The 18777-nt window shown below is 35.0% G+C and overlaps 1 protein-coding gene and 1 long non-coding RNA gene across 3 annotated transcripts; both read left to right on the forward strand.

Moving 5' to 3' along the window:
* Window positions 1-494: 494 nt before the first annotated feature.
* LOC104097400 (uncharacterized) lies at window positions 495-5928 on the forward strand. Of its 2 annotated transcripts, XM_009603955.4 has the most exons (11): window positions 495-722; window positions 2191-2300; window positions 2539-2867; window positions 3272-3361; window positions 3531-4010; window positions 4248-4386; window positions 4458-4620; window positions 4713-4841; window positions 4913-5107; window positions 5219-5341; window positions 5571-5928. In XM_009603955.4, the coding sequence occupies exons 3-11, from the start codon at window positions 2624-2626 to the stop codon at window positions 5691-5693; spliced, it is 1686 nt and encodes a 561-aa protein (XP_009602250.1). In that variant the 5' UTR covers window positions 495-722; window positions 2191-2300; window positions 2539-2623; the 3' UTR covers window positions 5694-5928. The 2 variants fall into 2 exon arrangements, with proteins under 2 accessions (XP_009602250.1, XP_009602251.1); XM_009603956.3 differs by lacking the exon at window positions 2191-2300.
* A 2705-nt stretch (window positions 5929-8633) lies between these two features.
* On the forward strand, window positions 8634-10160 carry LOC138899569 (uncharacterized). The gene is made up of 2 exons (XR_011411279.1): window positions 8634-8679; window positions 9790-10160. It is a non-coding gene; the product is annotated as an uncharacterized lncRNA (long non-coding RNA).
* The last annotated feature ends 8617 nt before the right edge of the window (window positions 10161-18777 follow it).

The following is an 18777-nucleotide window of genomic DNA, read 5'->3' on the forward strand; positions in this document are numbered from 1 at the left end:
TATTCATGGACAAATGATAAACTGATGAGAAGGAAAATATATATCAACCCAATAATGATTAAGTGATGAATGTATGCAAAAAAAAACAAACATATATAATGATGTAATTATTACTTTAGTGCAATTAATTTTGTAAGGGAATAAAAAGGAGCAAGAGAAAAACTTACTCGCAGTTGGTATTTGCACCAAATTATATATGTTAATTGTATTATTAATGGATAAATGACAATAAGCTGAGGATGAAATATAAGTTACCTAACATCACTTATGACTAAGTGATAGAGTTTTATATATGCAAAATACTTATATCATGAAGTAATTATTAATTTAGTGCAAACATGAGTGCATGAATGAATGGACGGAGTGGAGCTAGCCCGTAACGAAATAAGCAAACAGTCACACATGCAGCTAAAAGAACGTTCCTTTTTTTCTTCTTCTTCCTTCCTTTTTTCAACATTTTCTCTTTCTATCTATATAATCATTCTGTCGAATTCCATTGACATAAATACAGGGGAAAATAAATTCATGAAATTATAAATAGAGCTGATTGAGAAAAGAGAAGGTTTGGAATTGCTGTGCTAGCTCTCTCCCTCTCTTTCTTGGTTCTTGTTTTGTTCTTTCACAAATTATATAAGAGAGGGAGAAACCAAGCCAAGCTTCTTTCATTCTCTTCCTTCTTTATCAATATTCCTCTTTACGTTACATATATGTATGTATAACAGGTACATATTCTCTTATTCCTGCTGCCTTTTGCTATTTCCTGCATACGCGCACGCACATGCATGCAGTGGCGGAGCCAGAAATACAAATAAGAAAAATCAAAAAATATATTGGAATTTCAACACATACTATTTAAACTTGTGGTGGAAAGCAATTTTTGAATTCCCTTTGCCGGTACACGAATTTTCTCGTATGTCAAAGGAATTCACCAGTTTATACATAATAAAAAAAAATAAAAAATTTGCCCTATTTGCACAATGGAAATTTTTAGCTATAGGGGATTCAATTGAACCCTCTTGCCATCACCTAGTTCCGACCCTTCATGCATGTGTGTATGTATATTATTTTTAGGTCACAACTTTGCATTTTGGATCACACTCGTGACTTAGGTCATATAGAATTTATGTTTACGGTTATGTATTCAAATGGGGTTGCTCTGATGGTAAGCAACCTCCACTTCCAACCAAGAGGTTGTGAGTTCGAGTCACCCCAAGAGCAAGGTGGGGAATTCTTGGAGGGAAGGATGCCGAAGGTCTATTGGAAACAGCCTCTCTACCTCATGGTAGGGGTAAGGTTTGCGTACACACTACCCTCCCCAGACCCCATTAGTGAGATTATACTGGGTTGTTGTTGTTGTTTGTTATGTATTCAAATGATCGATCATTAATTGTAGATGAGTACATAAAGTATTTTTACTATTTTTTTGTACAACAACAATAATGCCTCAATCTCAAGCTAGTTAAGTTAGGCCATATACATATTCTTTCAACTCATGTAGTTTCATTCAAAACTGTCTCAATTCAATATTTAAAAAGTTCACAAGCTTGAGAGACAACTGCTTTGATGTGATTTTCACAGACAAAAATAGATTGCAGTCAATTCGATAATGATTAAGTGGTATTGCTTCTTCAGCCCCAATAGAGAAAATATTCCTCAAATATGATGCAAAACAGCTCTTTTTCTATCCTTGATAATATTTCTATTTTGATTTGAAGAAGGGGAGGAAGAAGGAGCACGAGAAAGGACAATAATAGGATGTCATTTCTCCTATGAATGGGTTAGGTATATATATAGAAGCGGAGGCAGATTGACATTGCCTCTAGCGGTGCAACGGGAAGCTGCTTCATTAATTTTTTTAAACCAAATTTGTAATAATAAATTATAAGCAAACGAAGATATTGGTATAAATATAAATAAAATGATACCACCAGTAAGAAAACACTTTGTTGGCTTGCTGGTGAAGCGATTCATCTCTTTTTGAGAGGTTCAAGGGTTCGAACCCCAACCTTTCTATCAAATCAAAACTTGAGGTCTTAGGTACAAAAATTAGTTGAAATCATTAACTAAAAGCTGCATCTGGGCTCTTTATGCTCCTCAATTACATGTGACATATGAGTTTCTTATGTTGTTGAAAATTTGGCTATCAATACTAATTCAAGTTGATTTATACTTAATGCTACTACTTTGCAGGTCCTGTTGACGTGTGCTGTACAATTTTGGAACTTTTATGTAGATTTAAGGAACTATCTTTCTTTTTCTACCTTCACTCTCCTGAAACTGGCCTTCTATAGACTGTACAGGTAGTTCAAGATTCAAGATTTTAGACCAACGAGTTCAGTGTGTCATTATATCCACTACTCCTTTAATTTCCTTTGTGACAATATATATAGGCATGGAATTTGTATAAATGCGTGCATGTCTTAAAAACTTCCGATACATTTATAGTTTGAGACGAAGACAGTACGTGTAAGGGTGAATCCCCTCCTGTTTGGAGCTACAATAATCACACATTTCAATTTACTTGTGCTCAACTACCAGGTATCCTTATTTTTCTTCTGTTCCACTTGCTGGAATGGGACAGCAACAATTAGCAGAAGCTACATATGTGAGCTGAGTTAGAAAAATGGGTGCTTGTGTATCAACTCCAGGCCATACAATCAAAGTACAGAAGAGACACCGTCGTCGCCATAGAAAATTCCGTGGAAAGAATTTAGTCTCTCTTGCAGAAGGAACCAGGAGAAGAAACAGCGATGTAGGACCACATATTGCTGTTCGTGAGTTTGTTAGAAGATCTGAGGTCTCCAGTTCCAAATACCATCTCACTCAGACTCAGCTGCAGTGGCATCGTACTCAAACAGATGCTAATGGTAAGTTTTTCTTTGGAATCGTGTGACTATAAGACTTTTGAAACTTGTGCTCGGTATTAATTAATTAAGTTTCTCATTAAGGAACTATAAAAATGTGTTATTCTTTTTTTAAATGGACTACTAAGGAAATAATGCCAAGAAAATTGAAGAGGATAGAGTAAATAATACTGCATTTGACTCCAAAAAGGCGTCGATTGAGATTCTGCTTTGTAATGAGCAGAATGCCAGAAGAGTAGATTCAGCTCTGGTAATGTCAGTTGTGCCTATTCTGTTCCCAAAAGAAAAAAGATGGGATTTTCATCTTAGCAAATTGGAGTTTATTGTGGTTAATTAAGCACCTGATACTGAAAGTAATTTAGCTTTAAAAGTTAAAAAAAATATTTAGAGAATTTACATGCTTGCAGTTCTTAGCCAAGAAGAAGCATGGTTTGACACATACAGCAATGTTGAGTCTGACTCAGACGATGACGATGACTTCATCAGCGTCCATGGAGGTAATGGACATCAATTTTTCTCTTATAAATCAACTACTTGTGTAATGATTTAAAATTATCATTCTCTTTTGCTTTCTCAACCTTCACTTTCCAACATATTACTTTAGTATATAAGCAATGTCCATGTCCTTAATCCTCATTTGTTTATTTATACTCTTCAATTTTGTAGATCTTTTCCCTAAACCTGGACAAGTAGTTCAATATGAAACTTCGTCATGCTTTATGGATAGCAAAGTTAAGTACAAGGAGTACCACGAACGATATCTCAAGATAGATGGCAATAGAACAGATAAGTTTTTGCTGAAAGATGGAGTTAATAGTCCAAAAGGACTAGCACTTAAAGTTGGTCAGGGATATGAAGTTCCGTCCCTTGGGACGCATGAAGTCCTTGGAGCCCAAAGGAAGAGATTTTTGGACCGTGCTTATGGAAGTTTTAATAGTGTTAAAGAGGATAAATTTGGTGTGCAAGAGAAAACTCAAGACAATATTGTGCTCAAGACTGTCTTACCAAAGCTGGTTACTTCCTTGAGTTTCAATGAAAAGATTATTAGTTCATCAAATTCAGGTCAAGTTTCTCAAGTAAAGCAATCCACTATTAGGCTTTCGCTAAAGAGAACATCTGTGGATGGAAAAGAAGAAAATAACTACTGTAAGTACTTTACCACTTTCCATTTCAATATTATTCATCTTTAATCAAGTCTAATTTGCAAAAATCATTAATTAATTGGAGTATATGATATGATGATACCTTTGTATTTAAGTTTCCTGTTATGGAATATAATATATGTAAAAACATAGGTGAACAAACCTATTGTTGAGAATGTGTTGGTGCATCAAACAATATGTCATTATGATATATTAAACATATATACTTGTAATCTTGTAGGTTCATCGAAAAAATATCTTTATCGTCCCAAGGCCGGGCTCCAAATTCCTTGTAAAAGTAGAGAAGAAAAGCCAACAGCAGGAAGTTGGTCAAAGATTGATCCGTCCAACTTTAAGCTCCGTAGTGATAGTTATTTCAGGTACACTTAGTAATAAGTTGTAAGGATTAGTCATTATACATATATTTCTTGATTTTTCCCTTGAATTGCAGAGACAAGAAAAAATCACCAGCTCCAAATGTGTCTCCTTATACTCCTATTGGTGTTGATTTATTTGTGTGTCCTAAAAAGATCAACCACATTGCACAACACCTTGTGCTTCCCTCTGTAAAAGGAGATGGGAAATTTCCTCCGTTACTAATTGTTAATATTCAGGTATAAGTGTAGTCTCTGCCCCGTCCGCGCCTTCTCAGTTTAGTTTACATTGGATCTAACATCCTATTCTTGTTGATATTAATTTGTTTCAGTTGCCTACTTATCCTGCTCCAATGTTCGTCGGTGATGCTGACGGTGAAGGCTTAAGCCTTGTATTATATTTCAAAATTTCTGAAACTTTTGACAAAGACATTTCTCCCCAGTTTCAGGACAGCATCAAGGTAATTTCATGTCAAATTCCTCTACTTTACCTTATTTTAATGTATATAAGCTCTATTGATTCGTATGACAGAGATTAGTTGAGGATGATATGGAAAAGGTTAAAGGATTTGCAAGAGAATCATCTGTTCCTTTTAGAGAGAGGTTGAAGATTATGGTTGGGGTGGTTAATCCAGATGAGCTTGTTTCTAATGCTACTGAAAGTAAGCTTTTAAATGCTTACAATGAGAAGCCTGTGCTTTCCCGCCCTCAACACAACTTTTATCAGGTGGGGATCCTCTATCCTTTTGGTATACATAAAGTTTAAGTTTTATGCGCTAACAATTGTTTTGGGACATGAACGTTAATTCTATGTTCTTTCTCTGTTTAATTATTTCAGGGGCCAAATTACTTGGAAATTGATCTTGACATTCATCGCTTCAGCTACATTGCAAGAAAAGGACTCGACTCTTTTAGGGAGCGTTTAGGATTTGGAATACTGGATCTTGGTCTAACAATTCAGGTTTCTCATCATTTTTTACTTGCTATAATATTATGGAAAGAATTGAATTTTGTAGGAATGAGAAAGTTGGCTATGCTTTTGGCTTGACAAATTTCTTACACTAGCAATGTACGTTACTTACTATTTTTAGGTGGCACCAATCCATACTTAATCTAGTCAATCATCTAACAAAGTGACCTGCTTTAAATATTTTTATATGGAACTTTTAACTTTTTCCTCAATTGTACAGGCACAGAAGCCAGAAGAGCTACCAGAGAAAGTGCTTGGTTGTTTGAGATTGAACAAGATTGACTTTGTTGATCATGGCCAAATACCAACACTTATGTGTGTCGATGATTCATGTTCAGATTGATATTACTACTAGCACTAAGCACCTGCATCTGGTATGGAGGAGTCTTCAAATAGTCCCCTTGTAATTAAGCTATTCCAGCTTTCTATAAATAAATGACATAAAAGAATTTCATAAGAGGCGAAAAATATTTTATGTAATATGCGAAATACTACTATATCATGTTAATACAACCCTTTGGTAACGCTCAAAACAATTTTGCTGATGAAATGTGAAAAGGTCTTATAGTTGCTCCTCACTTGTCATGTTGTTCCGCCTTCCATGTACTTTAGTGCCAGTTTGTTTCTATGAGATCCTTTATTTGTCTTGACATATATATCACGTCGTTTTGTTGTAGTGTTGAAATAATAATCCCAGCATAAGATCTCGCATAAAATAAGTATAGTGTTTGGTTGGTCTCATAAGAAAAAATAATCGCCTCATAATTAGCATTGTTTGGTTGATCATGTTAAATAATACTCATATTTTAACTTATGTGAAAATCTATGTATTAATTTATGCGAAATAGAATATATGGAATAATACTACATGCATTAGCAATATGAGGTAAAATTTATTTAACAAAAATGCTCTTTTAAAGTAAGTAATTTATATATAACAATTTATTCATTATTAATCACAGTTTGACCATCCCTTCATTGTTAATGGTATTATAATCCCAGCATAACTAGCATGTGAAACCAAACGACTCCTAAAAGTAGCAAAAATAATTTCATGTTATATCAAAATATTAAGTCGTATATGTTTAACCTAAACATGGACTAATGGATTAAGCAATTGAATTTATGTATTAGGAAACACGTAATTAGATTAATCATATGCATTTGTCTTTTGTTGATAAACAATAATTTTACAGCAATTATGATAACTGTGATGAAAGTAAAATAATGAAATGAACAAAGCAAGAGAAAGAGAGATTTTTATTGATGAAGCTCTTGTCTGTGAAATCCCAAGAACGTTGATAATTGAGAAAAATTTGATTATAGTAACAGTAGGTAAAATACTAAAATCCAATCAGAATGGGTTACAAATGTTGGAAGAGGGGTATCTATCGTATAACCCTGATGTGACTGTCCTAATAGTTTTCCTAGACGTTGCATACATTATCTGTAGTAGGCGAAAATCTAGTCAGTTACGTTTATCTGAGGCATAACCAACATGCATAGTTGTGTGTCACGATTTCAAATTCTTACCTTAGGATGTCGTGATGATACCTAGTCTCTAATACTAGTTAGGCTTAACATACAAGAGAATTTAACAGAAATAACGACTAGGAATATTAAATTAACTGACAAATCTAATGATATCATTAATGCTGAATAACCATCACAAAATTCTCAAAATCGGTGAACCTGAGTCATAAGCTCTAAGAAGTACACTAAAAGTCTCAAAATACAATACTATTTTATGTGAAAATAAACAGTAGAAAAGACAGTAGTAGAAGGTGACTCTGAGGCATGCGGGCGTCAAGCAGGTATACCTTGAAGTCTCTAGAATATCTAGTTGCGTCCGACACGAGCTGAAGTACCTGGATGCATAAAAATGTGCAGAAGCGTACATGAGTATACCATAACGGTACTCAATAAGTATAAAGCCTAACCTCGGTAGAGTAGTGACGAGGTCGGGTTAAGATACCTACTAGAAAAAAGAAACCCCAACAATATATGATATAATCTAATAATAGAAAACAAAGAAATAGATGACAATAGAACAATACGACGATATAAGGCTAACAACGGAAATTTAAAGCAAAAAAGGACAACAAACAGGGAACATATGTTAGAAACAACAAGTGATCAAGTACCGTGAAAATATAAGTAAAACAATGAAGGAAAGATAATAACCGCTCAAATCAACAAGCCTTTTGAACATAGAATGTACAACAAGAATCACAACCCAGGTACCACACCTCATATTTATATTTCACAAGTCACAATCACCATCTTCCTTATATCGTCATGTGAGCCTTGCATTTATATATCTATATTTTAAATATTTTTTCAAAATAGCTACACGTGTTTTAGCCCCCTTATCTCACCGCGTGGAGTGAAGTAATTCCATTACTAGCAACACACGTATAAATCCCACATTATCTCTGTGAATACCTAATTTTTGTACTATTTTAACACCTCCTAAAGTCATTAGGGTTTTGTTGCTTTAATTATATTTCCCAATTTTTGTGTCTTTGATTGGATATTTCCTATCATAAAAATAACAAAAAATAGTTCTTTCTTTATTTGTGTATTTTAGGAATTAACTAACTATTAAATTGGTGAATTAATCTAGTTAATTGATCATTTGAATAAGTTACTTAATTAATTTATTTGTTTGTGTAAATTTAGTTTAATAAGTAGGATTAAAAAAGAAATTGGGCCAAATTTGAAAGAGAAAGTGGCCAAAAGTGCAAGATAAGGGGCTGCCGTTGAAAGGGTCCGGAACGACGTAGTTTTGCCTCAAAACTACGTCGTTTCATTAAGTGACCCAAGATCAAATCTCACCCATTGATCTAATTGTCTGTATTTGATCTCTCAAGAGGTATTTAAAGCCTCAAAAATCTAAAAAATTCCCTCATTTCACCCATAACTCTTTCTCTCTTCTCTCTCTTCTCTCCACCGCCGCCGCCGGAAATCACCCACCGGCGGCGGACCACCTCCAAACACCTCCAAATTAACACCATATAATCTCCACAACCTCCTCTTCCCATATCTCCAAACCAATTCCTTCAAAAAACCCTCAAAACTCCTTGAATTTTAGATCTAAGAAACTTTAGCCGCCACTTTTTGGTCCAAATTCTTGAAGCTCCGGCCAACACCACCCTAAAACACATACATGAATGGATAGAGATCCACGAGACCTATCTTTCCCTACCCATTTCAACCCCAAAATCCCTGTCGCCGCCGGCCCGCTCCTCGCCGCCGCCACGGCTCCACCGCCAAAATGCCCCGAACCCCCATTTTAACTATTTTTCGGCTTCAAGCATACTTGTTAGGTATAATCGTCATCTCTTTAATTAATTTCTGGTTTTTTTTTATTTAGTAGATTAGTTTCTGATTTTTTTTTATTTTTTTTTATTTTTTCTGTTTTGGTTATTTCTTGTTAATTAGAGTTTCAAGTTAGGTTTATTTAATTAGCTATCTCTATTTAGTTTAGTGGTTTATTAGATTCGTTATTGATTTAAACATGATCTTTAGTGTATTAGTTAAATCGTTCACTTAGTTAGTCGATTATTTAGTTGTTGTTAGTCGTTGTTCGATTATTAACGATGCACGTTCTGTTTTGAGAATTAGTTTGTGAATTTAGTTGTTTGTTTAGTAATTAGTTTGCACAAATCCAATTCATTCCCATCAAGTTGGTTTTAATACTTAGTTCAATTACATTTTTAGTCTCGTCTATGCTTTGTCAGTTCATAGTTGTCCAAGTTTGATTTGTGTTGAGCAAGTAGTTTGTTGTTGATGGTTAAAATCTGAAGTTTAGTTTATTTTATCACAAAATAGGGTAATAGTAGCTTACTTTTACTAGTAGGGTGGCTGAAAGGATATTTTTTCTCCTTGCTTCTGACACAACAGATTTTCAGGTTGTCCTTTCACCTTTGGGACAGACCTTGAACAGTGTTTAGCACTCAGTCTTTTGGATATATTTTTGGTGAACCAAAATCTGTCCAAAAATTTAACTTTAGTTGCCTATTGAAAGGGCTATTTTTCTCCTATAAAAGGGACTGTCTTACACTTAGAATGCAGAGTTCTTTACTCACTGAAAAGGGGGACACTCTATCTTATACTTAAACACATCTTGGAGAGTTGCAAAAAGACATATATCTTTGAGAAAAATCAGCAGCTTAATACATACAACAAGCTGAAATTTCAGTATTTTGTGAGGTTTATTTGAGTGCAAAAAACCTTGAGAAAAATAGAAAGATCCCTTAGGCAATTTGTGAAGTTGATAGCTACCAGTTTCAAGCATTTTTGTTGAGTTTTCTGGGTTGTCTTAACACTTGAGTTGCTGCTGTTTCTACTGTATTTGCTGCTGAGTTTTTTGTTGCTGCACTGCTGTATTTTATTATTCTACAAACCAGGTTAACTTTCAAATTCTTATATTGCAGATTCTTGATGATAATAAGAAGGATTTGATCCCGGTTTGGTTGATGGAACATATTGGATCTGATTTTTGTTTCAAGATGAATGTTATATTAGTATTATCATTATGTAAATCTGTTAAAGATTAGTTAAATTATCGTTTTCTTCTTTATATATGTGATTGAAATTGCATTCTGTTAAGATTACTTAGTTTAAGGAAAAGATAAAGACCCCACTTTTAACCATGTTTGTTTAGTTTGGGCTCTTTTTTCGTGAGTTACTTTCATGGTTCATGTATAATTATCTAAGAAAGACTTCTAACTTCAAATATTTTGATGCTTTAAATTATAGTCAACATAATGTTATACTTAATATAGTTCTTCTCTTTAGCATTGAAGTATTACCGTTTTTTGTAGTTTTTATATTTAGTCATGATTTTTATGTTGTTAATGAGTGTAGTTTGATTAGTGCCATGTTGATGTAGATGAGTAGAAATATTATGTTAGTCTTTAAGAAACAAGTTGGTTAAGAAGATAAAAGATAATAATTAGCATGTAAGTTTCTTTTATGAAAAAAAAATAATTTTTAGTTTGGTCATCAATATAAGAAGCAATTTGGGCTTAGAAGAATACTTGTTATTTCGTGTTGTCTCGGTCATCGAGGCTCTTAAACAACATGGGCCAAATAAGCTGAAATTTGTAGGCCCAATGACAATAGAAAGTAAGATGGGTATTTTCTTTAAAACCAATAAATTATCTTTTGTTAAATAAAATAAGTGGCCCAATACCATAAAAGTTTAAAATAAGTTTACCCGGGTTTAAAGTCTTGCATTAGTGAAAATTATTTTTAATAATAATATTTTTTTTCCAGTCGAACAAGTAATAAATATAAAAAAGAAGCGCTTTTTAATTAATTTAAGCGATAGGCAATTTTAGGCACGTTTGAGATGTAGACCATGTGTTCATACACGGTCCTTGGTCGTTATTATTATTATTATTTTTAATAAAGTAGTCATGTGTGCATTTCCGCTCCTTGACTCTTCAATATCAATTGTATTTAAACTATGTGTACCGACACGTTCTTTGTTTTAATACATATAATCAAATAAGGACCTTGTGTGCTTGCACGCTCCTAGGCCAAAATTATTAATTATTAAGCGGTACTAGACAATAGTAACTTAAGGCAAATAATACACACTTTATCCAAAAATAATTCAAGCCAAATTTTAGTCAATAAAAGCGACCGTGCTAGAACCACGGATTCGGGGAATTCCTTACACCTTCTCCCCGGTTAACATAATTCCTTATCTGGACTTTGTTTTCGCAGATCAATAATAATAGAGTCAAATCTTCCTTTGATTAGGGATTCAAATAAAAGGTGACTTGGAACACCAATAAAAATCAATTTCAAGTGGCGACTCTGTAAATAAAATAATCCCTACTCAATTTTGTCACTTTAATTGGAAAAACCCTTTAATCCACACAATATTACCTTGCGGGTAGAAAAAGGGGTGTGACAATCTCGCTGCATGCACATCACTATCACGGCACAATAATCAACTCGCACCACATTTGCCCATATACCACAACATTGCCAAAATCAACAATACCAATGTTACCACAACATATAGCCCATGACTCAACCACAATATATACAAGAATCTCAATAACAATAAAATAAATGAGAAACAACTCAACGAGGAAAGATATCTCAATAATCAATAACTTCAACCTCAATGTGTTAATAGCTTTTGTCACGACCCAAAATCCGGCTAGTCGTGATGGCACCTAACCCAACCTGCTAGATAAGCCAATTAACAGTCAACACATCTCAAATCAGAAACATGGAAGTCAATGAATAAAATAACTGAACTTCTATACAAACCCCAAGGATTGGTAATACAAAGCATGAGCTTCTAAGACTTAGAATTTACAAAATTAGTACGAAATAAATACACCATCTGCTCGAAATATACATAAGCAGATTAAAAAATCTAGAGCTACCAAGGACAAGTGGTAGCTATAACCGAAACGCAGGTACATCTTCAATGCCAACTTCTTCCATACAGAGCGACATCAACTCCAAGATCTGCACGCAAGGTGTAGAAGTGTAGTATGAGTACAACCGGCCCCATATACTCAATAAGTAACAAACCTAACCTTAGATTGAAAGTAGTGACGAGTTTGGAAGATAGTCAGAGTCTTACATCAATAACAATTCATAATAATATAGTTTCATAATAATATAGTGAAGATAGTAAAGGTATATAACTCAGGAGATGTAATGCACAGCTCGTTCACAGATACAGAAAAGCGGACATGCTTTTCAAGTATAGCAATCCCATTCTAAATCTTACCATTGAAATCAATTAAATATTAGTTTATCATAAGAACTGTGTTCTTCCCAATTTACATCATCAGATAAGACTTTTCATTTACCAATTAGCATAAGAAAAATGCATCTATGTGTCTACATGTCAAATATACATGTCAAGTAATCATATGTCATGTCACTATTTAGCATGAGGAAGGTACATCTATATGCCTACATGTCAAGTAACCAGATGCCGTGTCACTGTCTAGCATGAGGAAGGTACATCTATATGCCTACATGCCAAATATATATGTCAAGTAATCAGTTTCACAGTAAACTCATTAAGTACACACAATCTTAGCACACTCCAGGTGCTTTACTCAAAAGCCCATTTCATAACCGTAGATCCATCAACATAATCACACTTAACATTGTACGGAATCCTGGAATAATTGCTCATCATCGAGTACGTGTATATAACATTGTGCCTGCGCTCACTGCTAGCATGTCAGACTCCGAAGGGGCGGATCCTACCCAAGCGCTAATCATAATCACTTAGCCCAGTAGTGGGGCCTTGTGCATGAGTAGCCTCAAATCAGCACAACTTAGCCCAATGTGGGGCCTGGCATACACGTCACCTCAATATCACTATAACCGTTATGGCGAGTAACCCGATCCAAATATCCATATCAATACGGATCTATGGCCCATATCAATCAACAATCCACTCAAGTCTCAATATGCAAACATCTAATAGAAACACAATTCAATTATATAACACGGAATAATACAATATGCCTCAATATGCCTCAAAATATAGTTCAGACTCGTGTCACGTACAAGGACACCAATAACATATGAGACATCATATCAAACGTTCACAGAGACCGAGATATAACATGCAGATGTAACTAGGGCTGCTTATCGGACGGATTGGGTGGTTAATTACTCTTAACGGTTTGGCTTAACGGTTATCGGCTTTTAAATGTATTAATCCGCTAGCCACCCGATAAGATATCGGGCGGATTGGTAACGGTTTAGCTCTTATCGGGCGGTTATTGGGCGGTTTATCGGCCTAATTCAATCTATATTGCGTTCATTAATTGTTTGTTGACCGCCTAACATACAAATTCAAAATAGAAAATTACACATTGAACCCATACATACATGTTTGTTAACGCCTACATAAGAATGATGTAGTGTGTCATGTATTATAGAGTGAAAAAAGTTGTGGCACAACACTATTGTTCTTCTATTAAACATAGACAGCAGGCATTAGTTTTAAAAAAATAAAAGCATAGGTGAATCATAGAAAGCAGCTTAAACAATCTTGTTGTAGGGTGGGAGAATAAGCTAAGCTAAGCCAAGCCTGAGATCTTTTGATGCATAGTACGTAAAGGTTCTGATTATTTAGGAATAAGGCGTTAGAACTTAGAGATGGAGTACTGGAAGAAGTGGAAAGGTTTTTGATATTTAATATATATATATATATATATATATATATATATATATATATATATATATTCTTAACGGGTTAACGGATTATCCGTTAAGAAAATTGAATAATCCGCCACCAAACCGATAAGCCGTTAATAAAAAAATTTCAATCCGTTCCCCGTCCGTTAAGCCGTTAACCCGATACCAATAAGCCATTAAGCTTCGGTTTCGGTTCGGTTTTCGGTTTCGGTTCGGTTTTGAACACCCCTAGATGTAACTATCATGACTGTACAATATGACTACGGCTAAGGCAAATAGCTCAACGTGGCAAAAATAGACCTATCATGTCTCAAACAATTAAACGTTGTAGCATGATTAATATCCCACGTAGTCACAAAAATAGAGAAAATATGATATCAATGAAGCATGATAGCAAACAAGGCATATAATAGCCTAAGAACTACCCGTATCATGAAAACCTTGGTGCACACACATGCGCCCGTCACTTAGCACGTGCGTCATCCCAACTCATCTCAATTTTCATAGTTCTCAAGGATATGTACCCTCATATCCAAGTTTATATATGTTACTTACCTCAAGCAAGCCAAATAAAAAACCTGGAGGAAGATTTTTGAGCTAATCCCATGTGTTATCAAAGGGTGTAGGAAGATTTTTGAGCTAAAAATGGTAAAAATTGGGTTATGGGATGATGGAATCCTCCATAAAAGGACCTTGAAACCTTAATGCACATCTACTGTTTGATAAAATGCTCAAATGAGCTAGAACCATGAGCATCTTCCTAATTTTAGTTCAATTTGTTATATTTCTAAAGTAGATTGAAGTTGCTAAGAATTCCAGAATATTTTAGAGTTTAAGGAAGCTCCATTGAGGTATGTTGGCTAAACTTTCTCTATTAGAATCGAATTCCATAGTGTCCCCGTGAGTTTCAAAGTATGGGTTGCGTATTAAAATGTTATGGCTTTGAATCGTATTTCAAATGAAAGCTAGTATGCCAAATTGTGTGAGAAAATCTCAATATTCTTAAGACTCTTAATTACCCATATGTGTACCTAAAGCCTTGATTGAAAATGTCTTATTGTTGATAATCTATGAAGATGGTTGGAAATGAAATAATTGAATTGGAGGTATAGTGTATGGCCAACGTGCCAAGAATTTAAGTTATGATTGTGGCTAGTAGTGCAAATGATTTGAGAGAATGCGAAAAAGAATATGAAATGAGCCTCAACTCAGTTGTTTAAAAATGGTTTCGAAAATAGAATTGCCTAAAAACTTTTGTACTCAATTCATGCCCAAAAGTGGTTGCGTTAACTAATGCTTTGCTTTAAAAATATATCCAGTGTGATTCGAGTTCTTACATACTCAGGTGTTGAAATTGTATATTGTCATTTTTGGTAAGGAGTATTGCAAGAATAAATGGTGTATTGATTGCTTATGACTTTGATGTGTGCTTGTATTGCTGGTCGGTATGCCCTATTATTTGGGAAGAAACCTTTTGTGTTTAAAGTTTTCATTACTAATAAATTTGAGTTATATGATTGCTGAAATATTCTATATGTTGATATTTGATGGTGATCTTTGAAATTGAAAGAGGTGAAAGTGTGGAATATGAAATATGGCCACCGTGCCAGGAATAAAGAATCTTGTGAATGGCCAAATGAGCCAAGGTAATATTGTTGTTGTGAGTGTCTGGAAATACTAATAAGAATTCATACAATGTGAAAGATGTTGAGGTGAGTACAATTGTATTTATGTCACCTTTGTGTGCAAATCAAATCAAAAATATTTTTGGGAGCATCATTAGCAAAACCGAGGAAGGGTGACTCATAAGGCCCACACCTGAAATTACATGTGCTGGTGTAAGAGTGGATTGTGATTATTACCCTTATTTGGGATGAAATTGTGATATTATTCCCCTTAATTGTGATGAAACTGGTAACAATTGTGGATTGGAAAAGTCAACCCACACGGCATATGTGGGAAGACGGCCTAGCTGATCGGGTGGAGATCAGACACTATGTTGCGCACATGGTGATACTACTCTTGGGAACAACTTTCTTTTGCATCACCTGTCAAACCACATTGTCTGTGGGGAGATGGCCTAGCCGATTGGGCATGATCGGACTCCGTGCTAACAAAAACGGTGGTATATCAGTGCTAACGATCTCCCAACCAAAAATTGTATATGAAGTTCGTATTTCAAAAATTATTATGTTTTAGCTGGACATTTGGATATTATTGATTGTGACTTGTTGTTTCTATGTATTGCCTTTCCTTATATGGTCATTCTATTTTGAAAGAGGACTTTTAGCTATACATACTAGTGCTATTCGACAGTACTAACGTCGCTTTTGCCGGGGCGCTGCATCTTTAATGGATGTAGGTGGTTCTACAGCAGGCGACATTGATCAGTGATAGCAGTACACTCTTTTCAGCTGATTTGGTGAGCTCCACTTCATTTCGGGGTCATGTATCTTTTGTTTCTCATGTACTGTGTTTTGAGGTTTAGCCGGGGCTCTTTTGCCGGTTTTTCCATATTACTTTTCTATTATACTTAGAGGCTCCGTAGATAGGTTGATGTTGGGAATTGAACTAGAAATGTTGGTATTTAGAAATAATGTTTTTCATTAATTCTATAAACTATATTTTGAAAATTATGAATGAAGCTGCTAATGGGAATGAAATGGAAGTTGTTAATAAAAATCTTTTCAGTGTTTGATTAATGGAGCACATCTCCTATTTATTTATGGATGAGTTTGGGTAGAAGGAAATCTAACAGGCTTGCTCGGACAGGTTCTCCCGGTTGAACGCCGGTCGCGCTCCCCGGGTTTGGGACGTGACAATAATGCTATAGGAAACAAGCCCAAGCGATAAAGGTCGAATCTTTATTCAATTACTCAAAGTCAACCAAAAAGTCAAACCCGGCCCCGTACCTCAAAACTCGACAAAACTCACAAATTTTGACTCCGTATCGATGTTCAAATCTCAAATATTCAATTTAGAAAACTTTAGACAAAAATTCCCAATTTCTCTTTTTAAATCATCAATCAAATTCCAAAATCGAAGATAGAATCACGAAATATAATCAAAATAGAGTAAAAAAAATACTTACCCCAATTCATGTGGTGAAAATCGCCTCCAAAATCACCCAAATCCAAGCTCCATAGCTCAATAATTTGGAATGAGGCATGAGGTTCAAAGTGAAATGGCACACTTATTCCCAAAGTTAGAAGCTTAAGTTGAAAAGGTTGACCAGAGTTTGACTTTTGTGTAGATGACTCTGGAATGGATTTTGATGGTTCCGATAGCTTTGTATGATGATTTTGGAATCAGGCATATGTCCGGATATTGATTTGGAGGTCCGTAGGTCATTTTGGCTTGAAATGACAAAAATTAGAAAGTTGAAGGTTTGGAAGATTGAGAAGTTTAACCGAGAGTTGACTTTATTGATATCGGGGTCGGATTCCAATTTCGGGAGTTAGAAAAGGTTTGTTGTGTGATTTATGACTTGTGTGCAGAATTTGATGTCAATCGTAGTTGATTGGTATGAATTGGCGTTAGTTTTGGAAATTGGATGTTCATGGTTTCAATAGGTTTTGAATTGGGTTGCCATTTGTAGAATCGATGTTGTTTGATATGATTTTAGGCCTTGAGTAGGTGCGCTATGTGTTTTAGAACTTGATGGTATGTTCGGACGGGGTCCTAGGGGCCCGAGTGTGAATCAGATTGAAATCGGGATCAATTTTGGAATTAGTTGATTTCTGAAGGCTGCTGAAGTTCTGGTGTCATCGCACCTGCGGTGGACTGGCCATAGGTGCGGTTGGCTTATCGCAGAAGAGGATTTTAGTTGGGCTGGGGAGGACGCAAGTGCGGTCAAGCTTCTGCAGAAGCGGGCTCGCAGAAGTGAGCCAATGCCCGCAGAAGCGGCTCTTGGTCCACAGATGCGGAATCACTGGGCTAAAAAGGGGCAGATAGAGGGATTGTACCCATTCTTCATCTATTGAATTAGAGACCTCGATTTTGTGCGATGTTGAGAGAGATTTTCAAGGATTTGATCGAGGTAAGTGATTTTAACTCAGATTTGACTATTATACATGAATCCATCATTATTTTTATCATTTAATTAGTGTTTTGAGTTGGAAAAAATGGGAATTTTTGTGAAAACTTCATAAGCTATATTTTACTGATTTGAAGGTCGATTTGAGGTCGAAAATGAATAATTTTTGTATGGTTAGACTCGTTATTGAATGAGTGTTCGAATTTTGTATGTTTGGTCGGGTTCCGAGATGCGAGCTTGAGGTTGACTTTTTATTTTTCTTTAAAGATTGCACCTTTATTGTTTAGAATAGTTTCATATGGTTTGTATTTATGGTAAAAAGTTATTTTGGCTAGATTTGAGTCGTTTGGAGTTGGATATTCGCGGAAAAGGCTTACTAGTGGATTAAGTTAGCTTGTTTAAAGTAAGTATCTTACCTAACTTTGTGCAGGAGAATTTTCCCTTAGGATTGGAGTTATTTTGTGTCATTTATGGTATGTGAAAGCCGTGTACGTAAGGTGACGAGTGGGTACACGAGCTATATGTGGTAATTGACCAGTTTAAGCTATGTAGATTCTTTTCATTGCCTTTAATCGAGTTGTCATAACATGTTATGTCCATCGTTGTTAATCTATCCTTACATGCTTTATTTGACATTGTTAATACTTGTCTTATCTCTTACTTATTATTTGCCCTTACATGCTTAGTTGAAGTTATTGTTTCCTTATTACCTTGTTAATTATTGAACTATCGAATTACCTTACTTAAAGTTGTTATTTCTTGGAATATCTTGTTGAGTTTTGGTGTTGAAATTGTAAAAACCGTGATCACATTGAGGCAAGGTTGTAAATTTTTGAAATATTATTCTTGTTGAGCTATTCACTTTCAGTTGTTATTGTTGAGACTCTTGTACACATTGTGGTTGAGCCATGGGCTATTTGTTATGAAAACATTTATATTGTTGATTCTTTTGGTAAGTTATGGCATTTGGACACTTGAGGTGCAAGTTGTGACATGTTATGATATTGATACGCATGTGGTGGTATAAGGATAGGGGTTGATATGCATGCGGTGAGATAAGGTGGGCTTGATACATATGTTGATAGTAGAGAAACTACTTGAAGCCACGTGGTGTGATAAGGTGGGCTAAAATGTGGGTAGTTATTTAGGGAAAAATAATTTTTAAAACTAAATATAAGGCTCCCGCGGT

The sequence above is a fragment of the Nicotiana tomentosiformis genome, chromosome 9 (assembly GCF_000390325.3).
Source record: "Nicotiana tomentosiformis chromosome 9, ASM39032v3, whole genome shotgun sequence".
NCBI lineage: Eukaryota > Viridiplantae > Streptophyta > Magnoliopsida > Solanales > Solanaceae > Nicotiana > Nicotiana tomentosiformis.

Coding starts and splice junctions, on each gene's coding strand:
- LOC104097400 (XM_009603955.4), top strand. CDS start 2,624: ATGGGTGCTTGTGTATCAACTCCAGGCCATACAATCAAAGTACAGAAG. Junction 3,362..3,530: donor CTTCATCAGCGTCCATGGAG/GTAATGGACATC, acceptor TCAATTTTGTAG/ATCTTTTCCCTAAACCTGGA. Junction 4,011..4,247: donor AAAAGAAGAAAATAACTACT/GTAAGTACTTTA, acceptor GTAATCTTGTAG/GTTCATCGAAAAAATATCTT.